This window comes from Malus sylvestris, chromosome 1 (genome assembly GCF_916048215.2).
Source record: "Malus sylvestris chromosome 1, drMalSylv7.2, whole genome shotgun sequence".
NCBI lineage: Eukaryota > Viridiplantae > Streptophyta > Magnoliopsida > Rosales > Rosaceae > Malus > Malus sylvestris.
This window is the reverse complement of record NC_062260.1, coordinates 8,760,262-8,785,823: the sequence shown is the minus strand read 5'-3', so window position 1 is coordinate 8,785,823 and position 25,562 is coordinate 8,760,262. Positions and strand designations below refer to the sequence as shown.

At 40.9% G+C, this 25,562-nt stretch overlaps 1 protein-coding gene across 1 annotated transcript; it reads right to left on the bottom strand.

Annotated features, from left to right (window-relative positions):
* Nucleotides 1-678: 678 nt before the first annotated feature.
* On the bottom strand, nucleotides 679-1,979 carry LOC126633002 (zinc finger protein STOP1 homolog). The gene has a single exon (XM_050303554.1). It carries the CDS (start codon nucleotides 1,904-1,906, stop codon nucleotides 857-859), a length of 1,050 nt encoding a protein of 349 aa, XP_050159511.1. The 5' UTR covers nucleotides 1,907-1,979; the 3' UTR covers nucleotides 679-856.
* Between the last annotated feature and the right edge of the window lie 23,583 nt (nucleotides 1,980-25,562).

Below are 25,562 nucleotides of genomic sequence, written 5' to 3'. Positions count from 1 at the left end.
GAATATACAGATAAGGCTTAGATGATACATTTCCCTTGACAATGTGGGATGTTACACGAATTATGTTCCGTAAATTTTAATTCCCAAAACCTTTTGAATTGACATTGGAATGCTAATTTCCATATGATCCGACATAAATACTATCGATTCCAAAAATTCTGATTACTCGAAACTTCCAAAATCAGAACTAAAATTTGATTATGAAACTTTTTAAATTGGTATTGGAATGCTTATTTCCAAAGGAACTTTAACGAAAAACCATATTTTTACACTAAAAAGTCAATCCTGGTAGTATTTAATTTATCCTTTATTTTGTCATTATCGTTAAAACTCAAAATTTTCAAGCTCTTTTCATTAGTTTTTCTTATTTCCAATACGATTCCACCATAAATGGAATGAAAGAATTACTTCATATAGTTTCCACTGTAGTCTTAGGCTTTAGTGAGTCTCTTTTACCACTAGACCGTAGTACTAAATAACAATTTGCTCTTGAACTTAAGACTCTGGGCGTCGCATGCTCCATCTAGTAAGTTATCTTGGGCAATTATTTTGATGAACTGTCATCAAACTAAAATGAATTTGTCATAGAAAAAACCCCATTTGATAAAAGACCCAACTCAGCCATCAAATACAAATTAGACATCTTTTGACACCACATGCAAATTAGCCTTGCAAACATAACCAAGAAATGGGCATTTCTTCAATTTATTAGAAATTCAAGCCAACAAAGAAACGGGAAATCTCTGATCAGAAAAATTATTACATCCATATACACATAACTCAATAATCTAAAAGCACTAAAACAACAAATCAATTAAACCAAGAGCTGTAATTTACGTTATCATCGCTATCACTCTTACAAATCAGTCAACATATCCTGCCAAAAATAGTCATCAATCGACCCAAACCCATCAAGAAACCCATCAGAAAACTCAATATCCTCGTGTATATTCGGAATTCCCTTCGCCGACGTTGTCATGCCCTCCTGCTCCTCCTCCTCCTCCTCCTCATCCTGCTCCATAGCTGTCACAACCTTACTCCCACCACCACTCTTCTCGTCCTCAACCGCCGGCATGTGCCCTTCGAACAGCGCCATGTGCCCGAACAGCTTGCTCTTCCTCGAGAAGCTCGTGCCGCACGTGCACCGCCACCTAGCCTCGCCGCAGTGCTTCAAGTGGCTCTTCAAATCCGCCACCACGGAGAAGCTCCTTTTGTTGCACCGGTTGCACGAGTACATTTTTGGGCAGTGGCTCCTCTTGAAATGATTCTTCACGCAAATCACCGACTTCAACGGCCGGAACTTCCCGTGCGCCTTGTTCCGGTTGCACCCGACGTACGGGCACGAGAACCGGGAATTCCTGCTCAACTCGGCCGGGGTCTTATCCGGTTTAGTCAACGCCTCGGGGGTCTTGAACCGGTTCCCGTGGGCCCGCATGTGCATTCTCAAATTCGCATCTCGCTTGAAACCCTTCCCGCAAATCTCGCAGTAATGGATGTGCTCAGCCAGCAGCTCCATCGCGTCCACCTCCACAATCTCGCCGCCGTCTGCGTCATACTTTCCACAATCGTTCACTTCTATCTCTTTCTTGACCTCGGAAGCCTCGATTTTAGCGGAGTGTGTTCGGGTCGGGTCCGATGAGGGTATCGAGTTCTGAGAGAAAGCCAACAGAGCGGCGCCGTTTGAGATGATTTCGTGGATGGCGGAAGCGATGCCAGTGGAAACCATGTCCATCTGGTCCTTGCTGATTAGAGCGTTGGCATGGATTGATTCGGTGAGGAAGCTTTGCAGCGAATCCATTCTTGTTCGGACCATCGAGAGATTCCGGAGCGGGGCTGCTGGATCCTCATTCGTAGACTGGACGAGGTTCTCCGGCGGAGTAAGAAAAGGTTGACCTGGAAACGACATCGTGCCGACACAATCTCAAGACTCCAACAGAGTTCTTTTGGTCAATACTTCATTATGAAAGGTTTCCGAAACATATGAGAAGAAACCACCACAAAGATGGGGGCCACCGAACAAGTGGGGCAAAGGTTGGTGGTTCATCTGGAACCGTTGAATGAGGCGGGGATATGTGGGCCAAAGGCAACAGTGGCCCTCGAATAATGGAGAAATTTGCTAATATAATCAGAACACTACACCATTTGTTTTTACATGATGAAAAATTTTATTTTTTAAGTTACTAACTTTTTAATATACATATCTTACTAATTGTATCATAATACGTGATGTACCACTTTATATTCCAATCACATTTAAAAATGTCTCGAATAACAGGTCGTGTGGATCCCAAAGCGGGTTGTTGGCAAGTTACAGAAACAAATACATCTTCTCCGCAATAGTTATAGGTCTTTTTTTATCCAATATTTTTAGGTCTAATAGGAAATCATACTTCAATTTAGTATTACGGTTTAATGGTATTCTTCTGTAATAATTAAATAAGGCGGAGATATGTGGGCCAAAGAGCAACAGTGGCCCTCGAATAATAGGTCGTGTGGACCCCAAAATGGGTTGAGAGCAAGTTACATAAACACATACAATCTCGTTTGGATGTGCTTTTAAAATGATTGAAAATACTTTTAGTGAAAATATTTTTGGAAACAGTCCTTAGAGAAAATGTTAGTAAATCCTAAAAAAGTACTTAAAGTGCTTTCTGGAAGAAGCATATATATGGTGCTTCTTATAGAAATCACTTAAAATGTTTTTAGAACCCAAAAACATTTTTTTTAAAAGCACTTTTAGTTATTTTAAAAGCACTTTTAGTTATTTTAAAAGTACATCCAAACCAGCACATCTTCTCCGCGATAGTTTTAGGTCTTTATTTTATCCAATAGTTTAGGTCTTTTTATTATCCAATGGTTTTAGATTTAATAGTAAATAATACTGCAATTTAGTATTAGGTATAGTGGTAGTAAGAGGTCTTAGATTCGATTCTCGTCAAATGTAAATTTGAACCATATTATTGCTAGTTTATTGTGAGATTAAGCTCATATTCCTCATCTTAGTGTAAATAATATCGTTTGTTTGAAAAAAAAAAAATACTAATCCGTAATGCTGTGTATTACTCTAGGTTCTGGTTTTGGTGCTTCAATTACTGTTTATAGTATATAAAGGAAGGAGAAAGCAAAGAAGCTTCAGTTCCAATATTATATGTTACAAGTTCATTGCATCAGGTGAAGTGCTTTATTGCGCAAGCCACATAAACCAGAAACCCTCTGGATTCTTGAAGCTTTCAATAATTACTAGGTGCTTAATATTCAAAGTCGAGTGTATTGTGTAACGGAGCAGAGGGACTATTCATAGATAACGTCAATTCTTGCTTATGAATTTTGAGTGACACTTTCCAAAGAGATGGTGGTCAATGATTCCACCGACAAAAACTATCTTATTGCTAATTTAAAAACGAAAAATTGCTAAACGCTAAATGCTAAGAGATTACATTTTCATATCAAATTGGTGTTTCATCTGTCCTGCTTTGAGATTTGTATAACATATGACTTTGGTTTCTGAGATTGAAAATCAATAGAAATGGTCATTGAGATTGTTCATCATCTATTATTTTAGTCATTCCGTTAAAATCTCAGTTAAGTGTCCTGAAACTCTTGGCCGGAAGTTTGAGCAATTTTCAAAGCTTCGTAACTCAATCGTTTGTTAACCAAATTCGACCAATAATATAAAGATAGGAAAATATAGAACAAGATTATACCTATTTGGAAGCTCAATGGTTGTTGGAGATAGCCAGAAAATAGCCTGAAAGGTGACTGGTCTCCGGGAAAACTGAAAAACTCGCCTGAAACTGGGTAAACGTTAAACGTTCATAACTTTTTCAATAATCAACGAAATCGAGTGATTCAAAAACAAAAATTATACTTCTCGATGAGACAAAAAGAATGGTACCTTTCTCAATGGATAACTTACCGTGGTTTGGCCGGAAAACGGATCAAAATTGGCTATCTTGGTCATCTAGTTAGCCATTTTCGAACCGTTTTTTGGCCAAACCATAGCAAGTTAGCCATCAAGAAAGGTACGATTCTCTTCCTCTCGTCAAGAAGTAATATTTTTGTTTTTGAATCACTTAATTTCGTTGAGTATTGAAGAAGTTATGAACGTTTAAAGTTTACCCAGTTTCAAGCGAGTTTCCCAGTTTTCCTGCGGACCAGTCACCTTTCAGGCTATTTTTCAGCTATCTCCGGCAACCGTTGGGATTCCAAATAGGTATAATCTTCTTCTACATTTTCCTATCTTCATTTCAAAATATTATGGGTTGAATTTGGTTTAGAAACGATTGAGTTACGAAGTTTTAAAAATTGCCCAAACTTTTGGTCAAGAGCTTTGAGATACTTAACGGAGTTTTTAACAGAAGGACTAAAATAATGGATGGTGGACAATCTCAGGGACCAAAATAATGTGTTATGCAAATCTCAGGAATCATTTTGGTTAAAAAGCCATTAAAAAATTATCTGATAGAATGTTGATTAATTATGTGGTCTCATAACTTTGGCTTAAACCATATTGGTGAATTTAGCTTAAATAGTAAAGCAGCCAATGTGTATTTTATGCCTAGAAAGTGAGATAATATGGTTTTGCTTAACTAATACATGATGGTCGTGTGCTCAAGTCCACAAGTCTATCTTTGATTTTTTAAGCTCGATTTTTTCTAAAAATTCTAGGATGCTACATAATATAAGATGTTATGAACTTTTTAATCGTTAGATGTTTGTTGGTGAACTATAGTTTGCATTCTTAAATTCGAGTGTGGTTGTAACCTCATACAAAATCTTTAAAAAAAATTACAATCTCCTATACAAAATTGTGTTTTGGTTACAACGATATCATCCGTTTGTCAATCGGTTCAATTGATGGTTAGGTGAAGATATGGAAAATGTAAGTTCCATATGTTTGCTGACGTAGATGTCACATTTGTGCCATACAAACAAAAACAAATTAAATCTTTAAAAATGTGAAAAAAACAGAAAATTCAATTACAAATACAATTATTTGAAGAAACAAAATATGGCAATTAAGGATTGGATTCATGAGGTTTCATTTTCATCATTCATCATCTTGCTCTTGTTTTGCTCTTGTATAGACAGGTTTCATGATCCTCATCTTCTCGTAAATGAACATATGAATTAAGGATTGGATTAGGGTTCGATCCAAAAAAGAAAAGGAAGCCAACCCCTCGAGCACTTACCAGATTCCCAATTTACTCCAATTCGAAATATCAAAGTCCATCGACAACTCCAAAGTCGAGGCACCAACCACAATTCGAAAGTCACTCCTCTCCTCCTATATTTTAAATCAGCTGGTTTAAAATCAATGGACACATAATTTGTCAAAGGGTGCCATGAGTTTTATATAAACTCAAGCACACTCCACTCTGTGTTTTTCCGTATCATATCTGAGTTGTGCCTTAAGAGTACAAAACATACAAAGTTCGCTATAGTCCGAAGATTGCAATGCTTTGAGCTCGGATTATAGATTGTTCAATCTTGAGAGACGGACGCCTAGCTACCAAACTACAAGCACAAGAGTATGGGTGAAATTCTGTCTTTAGGGTATTACATTTATGCAAGCCTCAATCTCCAAGTTTGTCAGTATTTCTTACTTTCTCTAGTTGTTTTTTTATTAATCTTGCACACAATTGATATTGTTATTTTCTTTATGATTATTGTCACTAGAATCCTTGTATTATTCTCATATTTTCTGTTATTGCTCCAACATGCAGATAATGGAGAAACTAATAGAAATTGAGATGGATGTATGATGTTGCAACGAAATCGTAATTTTCTATGTGAGTTTGCAATTGCACCTAAACTTGAGAATGCAAAATTTTATTAACCTATATTTATTTATGTGCTTTTGACTAAAGAACTAATGGTTAAAAGTTGAAATTATCAAATACTACAAACGACCATAAACAAATTTCATATTTTACTTCCTTCCTACCACACAAGTAACAAAACTTTTCTTCATGTGAACCAAATCGTTTATGGTTGATTTCACACAAGTTCCTAGAAATATGTTTTAACATTATAATTTACTGGTCATTAAGATTCGACTTTTGAGTCTCTTTCAATATTGAGACAAAAACTACATAATCAAAGAAGTAATTGGCGCGGAAAAAGCGTATACATTGATCTTTAATGGTAAAAAACTATATTATTATTATAGAGACAATGCACTAATCTTGTGATTGTTTCAATTAGTGGTTAAATGTCTACATCATGTTCATGGTCTACTAATTTTGGATGCTAATTTTCTAAAGTAACATTTATTTAAAACATTGATTTTATAGTTATTTTAAAGATTCAAAGAAATCAACAATAAAAACTGCGCACTACGTGGACATCTTTTATTTTTCACAATTTTTAATTCACAATTTTCATTTCAACATTCAAAGTATAGAGGGGTATTTTAAGTGAATTTGAACCATATTATTACTAGTTTATTGTGAGGTTTAACCTATTTCCTCACCCTCTAAGTGTAGATAATACCGTTTGTTCAAAAGAAAAAAAAAGGTATAGAGGGGTATTTTGGTATATACATATATAGATAATCCTACAATATGGAATTGGATCCTTTCCTGAGCACAAACTCAAGATCCTGCTGACCAGCCCACGTGAGCTGTTGGATTTTGATCCAACAACTACAATTATTATAACTTTTAAAGGGATCCCTTATTTGTAGTCGTTGGATCAAAATCCAACGACTCACGTAGGCTGGTTAGGAGAATCTTGAGGTTGTGCTCAGGAGAGGATCCAATTCCTTGCAATACCATCACGAACCATTTCCAAAGAACCAAACAAAACATATATATAGGCCTTTAATTGGGCCTCATGGTCTAGTCCAACCATTGACTTAGCCTCTTACTCAATGGGCTTTAATTCCCCATTCTCTAGCAGTCTCTTGTATTGTGGGGATTTAATCTTCTACTGTTCATCCCACTGACCCAATTTTAATGGGCATGAGCTTTTTATTTAGGTTTTTCTATTAGTACTTTATGTTGTGGCTTATTTTAATCTGACAGGGGAGAGAGAGGACACACGACAGAGAGAAAGAGTAAGGAGGGAGAGATGTGTTTGTAGGGTTGTGTAGAGGATGTGTTATTTTCGTTACGTAGTGCCTTTATTTATAGTAATAAAAGAGGGAAGAATCATTCTCCTCCAAGGAATACAAGTCCTAATGGACAGAATAACTAGTATCAAATCTAATCTAGGATTTACACAATCACACTTAAGTACAATGTTTATAACACTCCCCATTGAGTGTGTAAATACTCAAGTAGATTTAGCATCATGTACAGTTGAGGAAGTCGACTCATCAGCACCGATTATAGGAACACGCTAGTTTCAAAGTAAAGTAGGAACTTGTGTAAGGAACTAAGTCTCACAAAAAAATCAATGGCTATGGTAAAACCCGAGTAGGAACAAAACCCATAGTCTAATGGATGCCTCGCCAAAACCTCCTTAGGAAAAAAAAATCCAAAGGGAAAAATGCTCCTATTCATAGGGAAGAAGAGTACTTAATTCCAAAGAGAACTAACAATGTTACAACTCATAAAGTTTACGCCTATTCCTTAAACAAGCTTCTGAAACGTCACCTTCTGTAGTGATTTGGTGAAAAGGTCGGTCAGATTGTCTTGTGAACGAATTTGCGTAACTTCAATCTATTGATGCTCTTGCTGTTGAAGTGAGAAAAAGAACTTCGGGGCAATGTGTATGGTGTTGTCTCTTTTAATGTAACCCATCTTGAGCTGTTCAATGCCTACTTCGTTATCTTCATAGATCGTCATTGGAATGTCAACGACGGGGTAAAGATGGCACGAGCTTCGAATATGGCCCATAACTGCTCTCAGCCAGAAGCATTCCTAAGTAGCTTCATGCAAGGCGATAATTTAAGGATGGTTAGATGAAGTGGCAACTAAGATCTGTTTAGTTGACCTCCAAGATATTACAGTGCTTTCAACGGTAAAGACATAACCCGTTTGAGAGCGTGACCTCTAAGATATTATGGTGCCTTCAACGGTAAAGACATAACCTGTTTGAAAGCGTGCCTTGTCCGGATCTGATTAGTATCATGTGTTAGCATAACCAAAAGGCAAGAATCGACTCGAGATAATGGGGGTGTGGCATCACTCGAGGATCCATAGGGATAGAATAAGCCCAGATCCATAGTACCCTTAAGGTAATAGAAGATGTCTTTAACACTAATCCAGTGTCTGCGTGTTGGTATGTTACTGTATCTTGTCAAAAGATTAACATCGAAGGAGATGTCAGGTCTAGTGCATTAAGCCAACAACTATCACACTTAGATAAGGAACTTCGGCTTCGAAAATCTTGTCATCATCCTCTTTCGGACGAAAGGGACCTCGTTTTGCATCTAGCGATCGAACGACAATAGGAATACTTAAAGGCTTCGCTTAATCCTCGTTAAAGCGGCGCAACACCTTATGGGTGTAGTTTAATTGATGTACTAAGATTCCATTTGAGCGGTGCTCTATCTCGAGACCGAGACAGTATTAAGTATTTCCTAGATCTTTCATCTCAAATTCAGACTTCAGGTGCATGGCAGTTCTCACGAGGTTTTCAGGAGTTTGGATTAGGTTCATATCATCGACATAAACTGCAACAATAGCAAAACCAGAATGTGACTTCTAATGAACACGCAAGGGCATAGTTCGTTGTTCACATATCCTTGACTGGTCAAATACTCACTCAAATGGTTATACCATATTCTTTCAGATTGCTTCAAGTTGTAGAGCGAAAGCCTCAGCTGAATTGAGAACGTGTTTTGAGGTTTGAAAATATTTGATCCAGTGAATATAAGTCATTCGGGGACTTTCATATAAATTTTGGTATCAAGATCTCTATAGAGATACGCAGTTACTACGTCTATTAGCTATATACTTAGTTTGTTTTGGAAACTACCAAATTGATAAGGTAGCGAAAAGTAATCACATTCATAACGGGTGAATAAGTTTCGTCATATTTAATCCTGGGGTGTTAGGAGAAGCCTTGTGCAACAAGATGAGCTTTAGAATGCACAATTTCGTTCTTTTCATTACATTTCTAAATGAAAACCCACTTGTAGCCAACGGGCTTCACGTGTGGAAGAGTAGGAGCTACAGGTCCAAACACCTTACGTTTTGCAAGCGAATCGAGTTCGACTTGGATTGTTTGTTTCTAGTTTGACCAATTGGTTCTACGTCAACATTCATCCACGAAACATGATTTAATGTCATCGCTCAACATGATCTTAGTAGCTACTGCATATGTTAATGCATCGTCAATAATCATATCATTTTTACACCAAACATCATCCAAGCTAGCATAATGGACTGAAATCTCATGATTCTTGTGGGGTGGATCCATCTCTTCAAGGATGCTTCCATAATCTAGAATTTCCTCATGAGTTGGATATAATGAGTAGGCGACAGTCGGATTCAAAGTAGGCTCAACAACCTATGCCATGGGTTTCCTCTTTTGCGGGTGTGAATCATTTGAACCAAAAGGTCTGCCACTTTTTTGTGTAGGGGTAGAGGATTGGCTAGCCACTAATGTACATGGATTGGTGAAATTGGCGTCTTAGGCCTCTAGGAGGGAAACCCATCATACATTTGGTACATCCATCTTTGCAGGCACATTTGCAGCTAGAATATGTGATCTAGTCACTTGCGCTAGATTTGTGAAAACATCTGGCATGCTCTGAGCTATGCTTTGAAGATTTAATATGCGCTGTACTTCAAGAAAGGTGATGTTCTTATTTCCCCTTGATGATGGGAAAACTATCTCTAGAAATGACAATCCGCGAAACGAGCGGTAAAAAAATTGCCTGTCAAGGGTTTTAAGTAAAGAATGATTGAAGGAGAATTATATCCAACATAGATTCCTACCCTTCGCCGAGGCCACACTTTTGTGAGTAAGTGCGGAAAAATCGGCATATAGACCGTACAACAAAAAACGTGTAGATGCGATATGTCGAGTTCGTATTTGGTAACTGATAGGAGCATATTGATGCGCCTTAGTTAGCTAGTTCTTATGCATTTTTGTTATGTTTTCTAAGTTAAAATAGACGTTTAAGCTACTTTCATGTGTTTTCAGGTTTAAAGGGCATATTACCTAAAATGATGCAATTTGGAACTTTTGGAGCAAAAGTGAGCATGGATTGGAAAGTACATGCTTGGAACACAAGGTTTGGACAAAATTGAAGATTTGAAGATTTGAGGATTCCTAGTCCGAGGAGGAGTCCTAATTGAAGAAGGATTCCTAATCAACGAGGGATTCCTAGTTAAAGATGGATTCCTAGAAGAACGAAGATTCCTACTCAAACGAGGTTTCCTACTTGAAGTAGGAAAGCTAAGCCTAAAAGTTTCCACATTGGGTTGATCTTTCCTAAACCTACATGGCCTTGAGTATTAGCAACATTAGAAGGTTCCTAAGTGTTGGAAGACACAAAGAAAGGTTCTAGAACATTTTTTCATCCTTGCCGTGGGTTGGGCCTTATTTTCTCTTGGTTTTGGGCTTTCTAGAAGCCCTATCTACATCCCCTAAACCTGCCGCACCTATCCCCTTTCTAGAACTTGTTTTCCTTGCCTTGCAAGGCATTGTAGAAGCCCTATCCATATCATCTAAACTAGCCGCACCCTAGGCCTTTTCCCATTCAAAATCTGATTGTTTTAATCTATTTTCTGGTGGATTTGGGTTTGTAGAAACCCTAATCTGATTTACTTAGGGTTTTAAGTGCCTACATATACTCATTATAACCCCTTGGCCGAATGACCACCTCCCATATTCATTCTACACGCCAGAAATCCACCCTTGTGCTCTGCCGCAGCTTTCTACCACCATTCTCTCTAATTCAAGCCAGAAATCATCCCTTGCCGCACCACCCATCAACCCTAAACCTTTCCATACCATTCCCCATCCATTCTACACCATAAACACCACCTAAAACCTGTTCTAAACTTCTCTGCCGCAGCAAGGAGGAGGAGGAGAAGCCTTGGAACGTTCATGCCATTCAAGTTTGAGTTGCTGGAAGTTTTAGGTGTTTCCTTTCCTTTGATTTCAATGTTTAATTTCTATACTCTTTGTTTTGTGCGTATGAGGAACTAAACCCCCCCTTGGCTGGGGGGGGGATTCAAAACCATGTTTATGCTTACTATATGATTTGATTACTTCCAGTTGCGTTTCATAAGTTGTGAATTTAATTTGCTTATCTACAAGAATTAAAACTGATTTGTGTATGTTGGTTGAGAGTGCACGCTTAATTTCATGCATAAGTTTGATGCTAGGATATAAGGGAGTTTCACCTAATCGTTATGAACTTATATTCACAAGTAGTAAATGTTGTTGATCACAATCGCGTTAAGTAAATTCTTGGCATAAGTATCATGCGCTTTCATAGTTACGAGTGCCTCGTCAATGCTTATGATTTTCATAGAACTTAATGATCCTTGCTTGAATTTCTATTATGCGCTTTCATGTAGGGAACTTGTGGGGAATGCTTTGGGTTGTCGTATGCAATTCATCCAATTCAATAACTTAAGGAAAATCTGAGGGTTAATTTAAGCGGACCTAATTAACTTGGGGCGTTGAGAATTCATGGTTTATTGAGAAGCAAGTGTGACATGTGTGGAGAAGAACCCCTTAGCTAGCTTTCCATCCATCAAATTCATTTTAGAATCTGTTCAAATTTACAAAGTTTTGTTTTCGTTTTCAATTTTCGTCAAAATCAATCCCCCTTTATTTTGTTGAGTCATATTAGTTAGAAATTGATTTGGTTTGTGTTTTTAAGAGTCTTGAGTCAAGTTAAAACCAATTTTCGTCCAAATTTGTGTTTAGTGTTCAAAACTGCCCAGAAAGTGTTTTTAAGGCAGTTTTGAGTGTTTGTTTGCTGTTTTGAGTCTTTTGGTTTGTTTTGGTGTTTTAAAGTTTAGTTTTGCATTCTTTGAGTATAGTTTAGTGTTTTAAACTTGTTTTTACGTATTTGAGTCAGTTTTCAAGTGATTTAGCAATCCCTCATAATCCTCGACCTAGAACGATCCCTACTTACATACTTTGCTACAATTGATAAAAAGAGGGTTAATTTGAGTGCTAGTTAATATCATATCAGTAACCAACTGAAGAATGCTATATGGTCCGGTCGCAACAAGCCTCAGGTGGACCAAATGGTTCCAGGCAATATTGCATAGCCCTAAGCATCGATTGGGAGCTTGGTACGTATGACCAACAATCAAGTAATCATTTGTAAGCGCTTAATGAATACCTCTGCCAGGCTGTTCTATGTGTGAACATTGGGTATTGGATGTTCAACTTCAACCCCAACCGACATGCAATAGTCATCAAACGTTTTAGATATGAATTCTCAAACATTATCCAATTGAATGAATTTGATAGGATAATCAGGATGGTGAACCCTGAGCTTGATAACCTGAGCCAACATTTTAGAGAATGCAGTATTCATTCTGGACAATAAGCACACGTGTGATCAACGTGTGGAAGCGTCAACCAAAATCATAAAATATCTAAATGGTTTGCATTGAGGGTGAATTGGTCCAGAAATGTCCCCTTAAATCCTTTGTAGAAAAATATAAGGATTCGAAAGAATCTTGTCATAAGAAGGCTTAATAATATGCTTTTCCATAGAACAGGTTTGACATGCGATTTCTTGAATCAAACCTAAACTTCAGGTTAGTGGATGCTCATATGAAGATTTGAGGATACGGCGTATCGCTGTTCTTCCAGGGTGTCCCAAACGATCATGCCAACGTGTAATTTCTTGCGCAGTTCCTGAGGTAAGGCCGGCCACGTAGTGGCTTTCTATAGGGCATATGGTTGTAATATATAGATCACTCAGGATACGCTCCATCTTCTCTAGAATAGGCTTCTAGCCATATTCGTAAGAAGTGATGCATAGAAATTCAACTCAATTTTCTACATAGGTTTTAGCATGGTAATTATTATCTCTAATGTCCTTGAAACTTAACAACGTTCTTATGGAACATGGAGAATAAAGTGTCTCAGCAATGGTCAAGATTGTACAATTCAACAACATTATATGTGCCTTACCGTATCATTCAATCAGGTTGGATGGGCCTAAGAGGGTTGTCAGAAGTGCATTCTTAGGTATGAAGTTAGTGAACTAGATGCATTCACACAAAACAGTGCGCGTGGTTACATTATCTGCCAGACAACTAACTTTCCCACTAGTTATACTTAGAAATAAAAATTTATTTTGAATCGGTCACATGCATAGAAGTTCTAAACACAAATATCCATTCAAAACAATTTAAGTATTCAAGGAGGGTAATTAAAAAAACTTAATATCCAAAATACAAATTTCCAACAAATAATCCAAACATAAAGGAAAAGTTGTTCAAACTTAAACAAAAAAAAAAAAAAAAACAAAAAGGGTTCGGCCACTAGGTGGAATTCGGCCCTAAGTGTTCTAAAAGTCAACTGAAAATAGTTCATGCCTAAGATTCTAATCTTCCATAAGGGTAATAGTTTTCTGAAAGTCAGAAACCTTCATTTTGGTACTCTCCAGTTCCTCAACTTGCATAAAGTTTAATTCAAACTTCTTATGACAAGAATGATATTCAGCTACAATCTTTGGGGGAGCACATCAAACCGTGGACCAATGGCCATTTGAACCACAATGGTAGCACATGATCACATCTATGGTGTAAGGTGCTTTACCTTTATTATTGAAGTTTGGGGTTTTGGGAGCGAAGTTAGTGTGCTTTTGGGCTTGGTTTCCTCCCTTAGACGAGCCTTGGCTCTTTTGACCTTTACGGGGTGGCTTCTGGCTGCCCTTACCACGCCTATGTTGACGTTTTGGGTGTTGGTTTGTGCTATAGTGTGCTTTAGGCATAGTAGTCACCTTAGTAGGTTGAGCTTGATGATTTTTCATCAATAGCTAATTCTGCTTTTCAGCGAGAAGTAAAATAGAGATCAAATTCGAAAACTTAGTGAACTTATGAGCCCTATATTATTGCTACATGACAATATTGGTAGTAGAGAAGGTCGAATACGTCTTCTCTAGGAGATCCTCTTCGGTCAAGTTCTCATTATAAAACTTGAGAAGTGATCGGATTTGAAAAACTTCAAAATTATATTCATTTACAAACTTAAAGTCTTGGAAGCGCATATACTACCAATCGTGTCTTGCTTAAGGCAATAAGATGTCCTTTTGGTGATCGAAGCGATCAGCCAAAGCGACCCAAAATGCTTGTGAATCTTCCTCAACAAGGTACTTGATTTACAATGCATCATGAATGTGTCTTCAGATGAAGACCATGGCAGTGGCTTTCTCAGCTTCGCCAATCGGGTTGTTCGTTTCATCCTTAATAGTGGGACGTATGTTCTTTGTGGTGAGGTGAAGCTTCATTTCTTGAACCCACTTGAGGTAGTTTCTTCCAGAGACTTCTAAAGCGGTGAAGTCGAGTTTGTTCAAACTCGGCACCTCCCTATCACAAAATAAATGGACAAGAATGTGGTTAGTGTAATGGAGAAAATATCAATCCATTCACATAGGAGTAGAACATTCAGGTTCTAATAGACATGTATTGGTTTAAAGTTCTATGAAAAGATTTCGGGTTTTTCATGGGTGATGTTTTTAAGGAAAACTTCAGGTTTTAACCAGGCATGTTTCTAGAAACTTCAGGTTTCGAAAGAATTATGAACTTCAGGTTCATATGTTCCTACAGACAAACACAAATATATATACAGAAATATGCAACAAGAAATTATGCAAATAGATCTTGAGGTCTAAAAATTATAATTGAATTAACTATTTGGACTTCGGGTCAAAATTAAAGTGTGGGTGAAAAATTGTAAAACGCATAAGGCCTAGAAAATGTAGGCAATTAAACTCGGGGCCCAAAAATATAGACCATACCCCACAGGTGGGCTGAATGAACTGGTGCCGTGAGGTTTAAGCCTAAAGCTGGGTTGGGGTAAGTACGAGCCTAGCTACAGCCAGACTTAGCATCATAGAAAAATGGGCTGTAGGTGCAAGCCCAACGACAAAAGCCCAAAAATGTGGACACAGATGCATCAGCGTGTGAGCTAGGATTCGGTGAAATGCGGACATAGATAAACCAGCGCGTGTGCTGGGATTTGGTGCAACATAGGCATAAGGGACACCATCACCCTCAGGCTAGTGTCACGCTTAGGCTGAGCTTACTGCTTGGGCCACATCAGGTGAGCCCAAAAAGAGAAAAAAACAATCTTAAAGACAAAAAAAAAAATCTTAGGCCAAGAGGAAACCAAGGCCCAACTGGGCTCTAATTTCAGCCAAATAACACCCCAACTTCGTTGGGTGTGGTCATCGAGGATGAAAACCGGCTCTGCCTCCTCATGTGGCCGTGTTTTGGTAAAAAAAACTCGAAACGAGCCACGAATTTGATATGGAACCTCAATGGTGGGATGGAGAAAAGGGAATCTCGATGTCCATAAACCAAAAACTCTAAGATTTGAATTTGGGGCTTTTGAAATCCATGGAGATTTAAACGAATCTCGACTTAATTCATGGTCAGCGACGATTGCAGGTCGTCGGAGATGGTAGCCGTGGTGGCTGGGCATGGTTGTAGGCTATGCGTGTGACGCCATGACAGGGCTTCAGGATTTTGGACTGGGTTCCAAAGGCCTGAAGCTTATGGCTCGGCCGTGGGCTCGGGTTAGGGTTCGAAGAACCCTAGAAAAATATGTTTAATTTTTTTTTTCAAATTTTTTTCAATTTCCATATTAATTCAATGCATATTCAATGTATAATTTAATGCATGAGCAGATATATGATGAAATTTATGGTAAAATCATTTCACATAATTTAAAAATTATGGATATAATGCATAGACAATTTATGTAGAATCTAAAATTCGAAAAACGTAAAGTTGGGTCATGCATTATGGTGAATGTTCATGCTATCAAGGTTGCAAAAATATCGAGATAAAAACCGTTATTTTGGAAGAACATGATTGGGTGCTGTTAATGTGTTGTGACTTATTTTAATCTGATAGGAAGAGAGGGGGCACATAGCAAAAAGAGTAGGGAGAGAGAGATGTGTTTGTAGGGTTGTGTAGAGGATGTGCTATTCCCCCTATGCAGTGCCTTAATTTATAGTAATAAGGGAGGGAAGAATCCTTCTCCTCCAAGGAATACAAGTCCTATTAGGGAATAATAACTAGTATCAAATATAATCTAAGATTTATAGAATCACACTTAAATACAGTGTTTATAACACTTTACGCATTGTTGAATGTATTTATAAATTTTTTTAATATTAAATAACTTATATGCTCGTATTATACACTTGTAGACATCGAAATTTCGGTAAATAAATGTTGACCGATAAATCAAAGTGTCAACGCTCATGTATTACATAAATTTTACACGTAGCGTGTGACTCAACGAAAATTGAAATGAGTTGGAAAAGTCATCAAATAGGACACGTGTCAACACCTGGCAGAAACGACTTATTTCATCTGGGATATTATATTCAAAATTAGGCATTGGAAAATTCTATAAATACAAGCCCATTTCATTCATTTTAGAAAACCAATTGATATTACACCTTGAAGCCCTGAAGCTCTGAAACTCCGAAGCTCTCAAGCATCCAGTTTCCCGAAGAATCAAGAAAGCCTTCTTCGTTCTTCGTTCATCGTTCTTCCAAGATCAAGCCCCCGACGGCCCTTTGGATCAACAATCATCCACCTGCAAGCCCAAGCCTCAACGGCCCCTTGAAGAAAGCATTCATCGTTCATCGTTCATCAACTGTTCATCCTCAAGGATCAAGCCCCAACGGCCCCTTTGGATCGATAACATCAACGAATCCGCTCATCCGCTGTTCATTAAGCCCAAGCCTCGACGGCCCTTGAAGAAAGCGTTCATCGTTCATCACTGTTCTTCGAGATCAAGCCCAAAAGCCCTCGGAGATCCGTTCAAGCCCAAAAGCTCTCGAAGATTCGTTCGTCACTGTTCTTCGAGTTCAAACCCAAAAGCCCTTGGAGATCCGTTCATCACTGTTCTTCAAAGATCAAGCCCAAAAGCCCATTTGAAGATCCGCTCAAAGCCACCTTCAAGATCAAGTCCACGGCCCTTGAAGAACGTTCATCCTTAGATCAAGCCCAACGACCCTTTGGATCAATCACATATCCACAAATACACACCTTACGGAGATCGAATCAGAGGATCAAAATAGAGAGAGATTGTAACCCAAAATCATCAAAAAATACAAATATTATTTTGTGCACGTTGTTCTTGTCTCTTTCATTTCAGGAATTTTCTGTGTTTACAAATTGGCACGCCCAGTGGGACAATCTCTGCCTCTCATCTCTTTCCCCGTTCAAAAAAAAATTTTAAGCACACTTCCAAAAGTAATGGCATCAAGGAAGGCTCAAACTGTTCCCGCAACTGGCGCAAAGAACAAGAGCGTCCTCGTTACAAGTGGTGTCACTTTGGGCATCACGACTCGAAGCAAGACAAAAGCTACTTCTGCCGCCTCCTTCACCTCTGCATCCACTCTACCAAGGGAACAAGAGCACCCAAGGTACGAGCCTGTAATCACCTTAGCCTCACTAAGGGCACCAGGGGAGGAGAGTCCAAGGAAGTACTCCGAATCCATGCTCTCTGATGCCGACTCAAGCGGCAGTTCAACCATGCAAGTTATGACCACTAGAGCAACTTCAATCGATGAGCAGCTGGCTCAGATGAATGAAGCAATCGCAAGGCTAACCCGAACTGTGGAAGAAAAAGACTTGCAAATTGCAGCACTCGTCAACCGACTAGAGGTGCAGGACGGCGAGAAACCCAACCCGAAGATTGATCCTCTAAAGAAAGAAGACGACGAAGAAGAAGAGCCTCAGGTGGAGAAAAACGACGTGAAGCCGGAGCCAGACCAAGCAGCGGCACTCATGGGATCTCTTTCTATCCAACAGCTGCAGGAGATGATCACCAACACCATCAAGGCACAGTACGAAGGGAGCTCACATACCTCCTTGTTCTACTCGAAGCCCTACTCTAAGAAGATTGATGCCCTGAAGATGCCAAGGGGTTATCAACCACCAAAGTTCATGCAGTTTGATGGAAAAGGAAACCCGAAGCAGCACGTTGCCCACTTTGTTGAAACTTGCAACAACGCAGGGACCGAAGGGGACTACCTTGCCAAGCAGTTTGTGTGCTCGCTGAAAGGAAACGCCTTTGAGTGGTACACGGACCTAGAGCCTGAGTCCATCAAAAGCTGGGAGCAATTAGAGCGGGAATTCCTCAACCGCTTCTATAGCACCCGCCGTACTGTGAGCATGCTAGAGCTGACGAGCACGAAGCAATGGAGGGAGGAACCAGTCATGGACTACATCAACCGATGGCGTAATCTAAGCCTCGATTGTAAAGACAGGCTCTCCGAGATTTCTTCAATTGAGATGTGCATCCAAGGCATGCAATTGGGTTTACAATACATCCTTCAAGGTATCAAACCACGGACTTTTGAAGAATTAGCCACCCGTGCCCACGATATGGAACTGAGCATCGCCCACCATGGAAAGAAGGAGCCAATCACCGATTTCAAAAGGGATAAGGTGTTTACTTCAAGAGCAGACAATCATGGGAAAAAGCCCGCCAAGGAAGCTTTTACCACCAATACCACCCCTATCAAGACCTCGTCCACACCCGTCAAAATTTCCTTCAATAACAAAGCAAAGGAGATAAAAAGAAGCGAGCCTTCCCGCACCCAAGATAGGTACAAAAACACCTTGAGGGAATTGGAGCAGAAGGTATACCCTTTTCCAGACTCCGACATGGACGCAATGCTGGACGACCTGCTGGAGAAGAAAGTAATTGAATTGCCTGAATGCAAACGCCCCGAAGAGATGAATCGCACCAATGATCCTAAGTACTGCAAGTATCATCGTATCGTGGGTCATCATGTGGGCAAGTGTTTTATCCTAAAAGAACTCATCATGAAGTTGGCACAGCAAGGGCAGATTGAGCTCGACCTAGAAGACAAAGCCGCAACGCACACCACTACGATCGTGTTCGGATCCTTTAATCCCGTGCCTCTTCAAGAAATGCCCGACCATTCCTATCAATGCACAAGCTACACGGCACCTTCTGCACAACCATCATTGGGGGCAAACAACGGCGATGCACCTATCGATGATGAAGAAGGGTGGACATTGGTGACCTATAAGAAAACGAGAAAGCCAATACCACAAGCTATAAGGCCAAAGGGGGAGCAAGCGAGAAAGCACCGCCGCCGCAAAATTAGAAAGCCTAAAAAAAGCATAAGAGCTGCTAAGCCAACATATGCTGGGGAACCTATGGAGCAAGAGCCACGTATTCCCGTCTCCTTGCATGAATACTTCCCAGAGGACTTCTTCCAACAGTGCACTATCACTGCATGTTACATGGTCGAAGTAGAAATAGAAGAACCCGCAGAAGGCAAAGCTGTCACCACTGAGGGGGAAAAGACTCTTACAACTAAAGAAGGTCTGCCAACACACCTTAGCATCGAGGAAGCGCTCCGGTTGCCAAAGAAGATGCGAAGAGCACTGGCAGCAATCTTGGCGAGTCCTGACGACCATGAAGGGCAAGAAAGCAAGAACGAAGGCTTAAAACTTCGACCATATGAATGTGTCACATGCTGTGCCGCCGAGGACGCAATCCACTTCACCGATGAAGACTTGCTGCTAGGATCCAAGCTTCACAACCGACCTCTCTTCGTCTCTGGGTACGTAAGGGAGCACAAAGTCAGTCGCATGCTTGTGGATGGCGGATCAGCCATAAATATCATGCCAAAGTCAACAATGATTGCAATCGGCATCAAGGTGGATGAACTATCCCTAAGCCGTCTACTAATCCAAGGTTTTAACCAAGGAGGACAAAGAGCGATGGGCATGATCCGAGTGGAGATGACCATTGGTGAACTCAAGTCAAGCACAATATTCCACGTGATTGATGCAAGAACTTCCTACGGTTTGCTCTTAGGAAGGCCTTGGATCCATGTGAGTGGAGTAGTACCATCCACCCTTCACCAATGCTTAAAATTTTACCGAGAAGGAGTGAAAGTGATCTATGGCGACACCAAGCCATTCACCGAAGCCGAATCACATTTCGCAGACGCCAAGTTCTACATGGATGAAGACATGGTGCCCGAAACTCTTCCAAAAGAGATCAAATCCATAGGCAAAGAAACACCTAAAAAGCAGGAATGGCAAGTTGTGCCCAAGAAGCAAGAAGAAGAAGCTATGCCATCTTCAAGCAAAAACAACGATGAGCTTGCTAAACCTGCAACAACCAGAGGGAGTAGGACGCCCTCAAATGGACCAAACATACCCGTTTTCCGATACATCCCGACGTCGAGAAGAAAGAATGGTCAATCCCCATTCGAAACCGCAGCAAGCAAAGCCGATGCACAGCGGCACATGGATAACGTAAAATTTCTTAAAACAAATGCAGTTTTACCTCTGACACAGTTAGGCGACACTAAGGTTGCAAGACCATCACAAGGCTTCACAAAAGGCCTGCCAAAGGGGGTAGAACCAAGCTTTCTCCCAACCAAGAGGACCGAAGAAGGTTTTGATCCAAACGCCTACAAACTTATGTCGAGAGCTGGGTACAACTTCACATCCTCTGCAAATTTGGGAAAGAAGGATTTGAACACCGTCAAAGACAACAAACGAGATCTCACTAAAACTCAGAAGAAGTTGGAGGAGCATGGTTACGGGGTCAACAACAACAAAGCTGGACTTGGCTTCACACCAGATGCACCGGTGAAGATCTCCAGCAAGGCAAAAACTGCTAGCGCTCAACACATCAGCGTAAGCATTATACAAGATAAAGAGGAGCCCCAACCTGCCCCCCAGGTGTCAGTATTCGATAGAATGAATCATCCAAGGCCCAAAGTTCCGGCACCTAAACTCATTGGCGGTCAAAACAGAACTTCTGTCTTCAAAAGGCTTAACACGTCAGCATCTCGAAGCTCTGTTTTCAAAAGGTTGTCGAAACCTAAGAAGCAAAGCAATACGACTAGCTTTCCTCCACGACAGTCAGTTATGGAAAGACTTGAAGAAGCCAAAGAGCCTTCCAGAAGGAGAAAGACAACACCAGAAGCAGAAAAGATCGATCGTCTGGCAGAAAAGGATGACGTTCGAAGTTCCATTCCTTCAAGAATGAAGCGCCAAGCAATTTTAGAGGTTAACACAGTTGGATCACTGAAAGTGAAAAGGCGCACCATCATCCATACTAGACAATCTTCATGCCAACAAGCTCAAGAGGTCAACACCGAAGAAGAGGTCCAAGACGTCTTTCACATCACAATCCAAGAAGGTGAAGAAGATGAAATCCTCGAGGAAGATGTCATTGCAGCGCCGTCACAGCTCGAAGATGGGGGGCAAGCCACAGTTGACGATCTCAAAGAACTCAACTTAGGCACAAGCGAGGAACCAAGGCCTATCTTCGTGAGTGCATTACTAAGTGCAGACGAGATAGAGAAGTATTACCAGCTGTTATTAGAGTACAAGGACGTCTTTGCTTGGACCTACAAGGAAATGCCCGGCCTCGACCCTATCATTGCTGTGCATCATCTTGCAGTCAAGCCTGGAACGCGACCAATAAAGCAAACTCAAAGACGCTATCGATCCGAGCTCATCCCACAAATCGAGGCCGAGATTGACAAGTTGATTGAAGCAGGCTTCATTCGAGAGGTGCAATACCCCAAGTGGATCTCCAACATCGTCATAGTCCTTAAGAAATCTGGACAAATACGTGTTTGCGTAGACTTCCGAGACCTCAATGATGCTTGCCCAAAGGATGACTTCCCCTTGCCAATCATTGAAATTATGGTGGACGCGACCACTGGCCATGAGGCACTATCATTCATGGACGGCTCTTCTGGATACAATCAAATTCGCATGGCTCTTGAAGATGAGGAACTAACAGCCTTCCGTACTCCAAAAGGTATCTACTGCTACAAAGTGATGCCCTTTGGTCTAAAGAATGCTGGAGCTACATATCAACGTGCAATGCAGAAGATCTTCAATGACATGCTACACAAGAATGTAGAATGTTATGTAGACGATGTGGTGGTAAAGACAAAGAAAAGATCAGATCACTTGAAGGATTTGCGAGTAGTGTTCGAAAGGTTGCGAAAATACAACCTCAAAATGAACCCGTTAAAGTGTGCATTTGGTGTCACATCTGGAAAGTTCCTTGGCTTCATTGTCAAGCATCGTGGCATTGAAGTGGACCAATCAAAAATCAAGGCAATTCAAAGCATGCCCGAGCCAAGAAACCTGCACGAGTTGAAAAGTCTACAAGGACGGCTAGCCTTCATCAGACGCTTCATCTCCAACCTTGCAGGGCGTTGTCAATCGTTCAGTCGACTCATGAAGAAAGATGTTCCGTTCGTATGGGACAAAGCATGCAACAATGCTTTTGAAAGCATAAAGAAGTATTTATCAAGTCCACCTGTCCTGGGGGCACCTGTACCAGGGAAACCGCTTATATTATATATCGCTGCTCAGGAAAGATCAGTTGGAGCACTTCTGGCACAGGAAAACGAATCCCAGAAAGAAGGAGCACTCTACTACCTCAGTCGAATGCTCACCGGCGCTGAGTTGAACTACTCCCCAATAGAAAAAATGTGCCTTGCCTTGATGTTTGCCATCCAGAAGCTCAGACATTACATGCATGCTTACACCATCCACTTGGTTGCTAAAGCTGACCCGGTCAAATACGTCATGTCCAAGCCAGTTTTGACAGGACGACTAGCTAAATGGGCATTGCTTCTCAATCAATACGAGATCATCTACGTCCCCGCTAAAGCCGTCAAGGGACAAGCACTAGCAGACTTCTTTGCCGACCATCCAATCCCAGCCGATTGGAAAATCTCAGATGACTTGCCTGACGAAGAGGTGTTCTACATCGACATATTCCCGACATGGACGATGTTCTTCGACGGATCTGCACGAGCAGACGGAGCGGGGGCAGGAGTAGTATTCATGTCGCCACAAAGACAAATACTACCTTATTCATTCCAACTAAGCGAATTATGCTCCAACAACGTCGCTGAGTACCAAGCACTGATCATCGGGCTCCAAATGGCAATCAACATGGAAATCACAGCCCTTGAGATATATGGCGACTCCAAGCTCATAATCAATCAACTCCTGACTGAATATGAGGTGAGGAAAGATGATCTCGTCCCATACTTCCGGCTGGCAACGCAGTTGCTACAAAGGTTTGAGGCCGTAACACTAGAACACGTGCCAAGAAAAGAGAATCAAATGGCAGACGCTCTCGCCAACCTAGCCTCGAGCATGACATTAGGAGAAGACGAAGCTGCAAACGTGCCAATCTGCCAAAGATGGGTAATCCCGCTTGTCACTGAAATAGTACTAAGTGATACAAACGTTATTTCCATACTTCCAGGCAACGTTGAAGAATGGAGACAGCCTCTGATCAACTACTTGGAGCATGGAATACTTCCAGATGATCCAAAACACCGCTCTGAAGTACGTCGGCGAGCACATCGCTTCCTCTATTATAAAGGGACACTCTACCGACGATCTTTTGAAGGAGTACTTCTGAGATGCCTAGGTGAGGAAGAAGCCAATCAAGCCATGGAAGAAGCACACTCAGGAATATGTGGGGCGCATCAATCCGGACCGAAGCTTCATTTCCAGCTCAAAAGAATGGGTTACTACTGGCCAAGCATGGTAAAGGACTGCCTAGAACACGCCAAAAGGTGCCAAGCCTGCCAATTTCACGCCAACTTCATACATCAACCGCCTGAACCATTACACCCTACAGCTACTTCATGGCCATTCGATGCATGGGGATTAGACGTCGTAGGACCAATTACGCCAAAGTCATCTGCAGGAGAAGCTTACATCTTGGCTGCAACAGATTACTTCTCCAAATGGGCTGAAGCCTTACCCCTGAAGGAAGTCAAGAAGGAAACTGTCGTCCGTTTCATCAAGGAACATATCATCCACCGATATGGTGTGCCTCGTTACATTGTCACTGACAACGGAAAACAGTTCTCCAACCGATTTGTGGACGAGCTCTGCGAGAAATACAAGTTCAAGCAGCACAGATCCTCCATGTATCATGCTCCGGCCAACGGTCTTGCAGAAGCATTCAACAAGACATTGTGCAACCTCCTGAAGAAGGTAATCGGCAGAACAAAGAGAGACTGGCATGAAAGAATAGGCGAGGCACTTTGGGCATACAGGACGACATATAGAACGCCTACCCAAGCTACACCTTATTCTCTCGTATATGGCGTGGAAGCTGTTCTACCACTCGAAAGTCAAATCCCCTCGCTAAGGATGGCTATACAAGAAGGCTTGACTGACGAAGAGAATGCAAAGTTGCGCCTTCAAGAGTTGGAAGCGCTGGATGAGAAAAGACTCGAAGCCCAGCAACACTTGGAGTGTTATCAAGCACGACTCTCCAAGGCCTTCAACAAGAAAGTTCTCCCTCGTCCTTTTCAAATGGGAGATCTCGTCCTTTCATTGCGTAGGCCTATCATCACAACTCACAAAACAAAGAGCAAGTTCACGTCAAAGTGGGATGGACCATACGTAATACAAGAAGTCTACACCAATGGCGCCTACTTAATCATGGCGGAAGACGGCTTGAAGATCGGCCCTATCAATGGCAGATTCTTGAAGCGCTACTACCCCTAAAACAGGCAACAACTTCTGCTCCTGGCCCGCAAGAGCATAAACTGTGTATGGCAAAATCATCATCAAAGTCATCATCAAAATCACTGTTAAATTCATCACCCATTGGAACTACGTTTTGACTTGATCTCTTTCTTTGGAAGGGTACGTAGGCAGCTTGAATATTCAATTTCAAGTTCAGTCACATCAAAATAAAAAATAAATATTTTATTAAATAGAGTCAATTTTATTACCAAAAAAAAAAAAAAAAAAAAAAAAAAAAAAACATATGTTATTAATGTATTATAAAAAATATATATATATATATATACATATATAATGGTGGGCTGCATTATTGAGGATGACCGTGAGCCCAGCAAGCACTCAACGGCCCAAAACCGTGAGTTACTTCTCAAACAGAAGGAGCCTTCGTCTTCTACCTCCTCTCTGCCTTCTGCCACCGATGAGATTGGGTTGTGGTATTGTCGTCAGAAGGGTTCAAAAACAGATGGTTAATGAGCAGAGAACCCCTTTAATGATTGCTGTTACATATGTTGTCGAAGCTCAGAGACGCAACAATGGCAATGGGGTTGATATGGAGAGCCACAGCTTTTGCGGTGTCGTCGAGATCAACGGCGACGGCGTCGTTTCGTTATGTCTGCATCCGGGCTATGGCATCAAAGGCCCAAGCCCAACAGGTGGAATTCAAGGCCCGAGACAAAACGGAATTCCTCAAGACACCCAACAAGAAATACAGCCCAGGCCCAATCTCTCTCCACTCCACTACGCCACGTCGTGCCATCTCCACAGCCATCTTCTTCTCCATCGTCATGTTCTCCATCCAAACTTCATGGCCGTGCCCTCCGTTGCTGAAGCTCCATTGCTTTCGAACCTGCT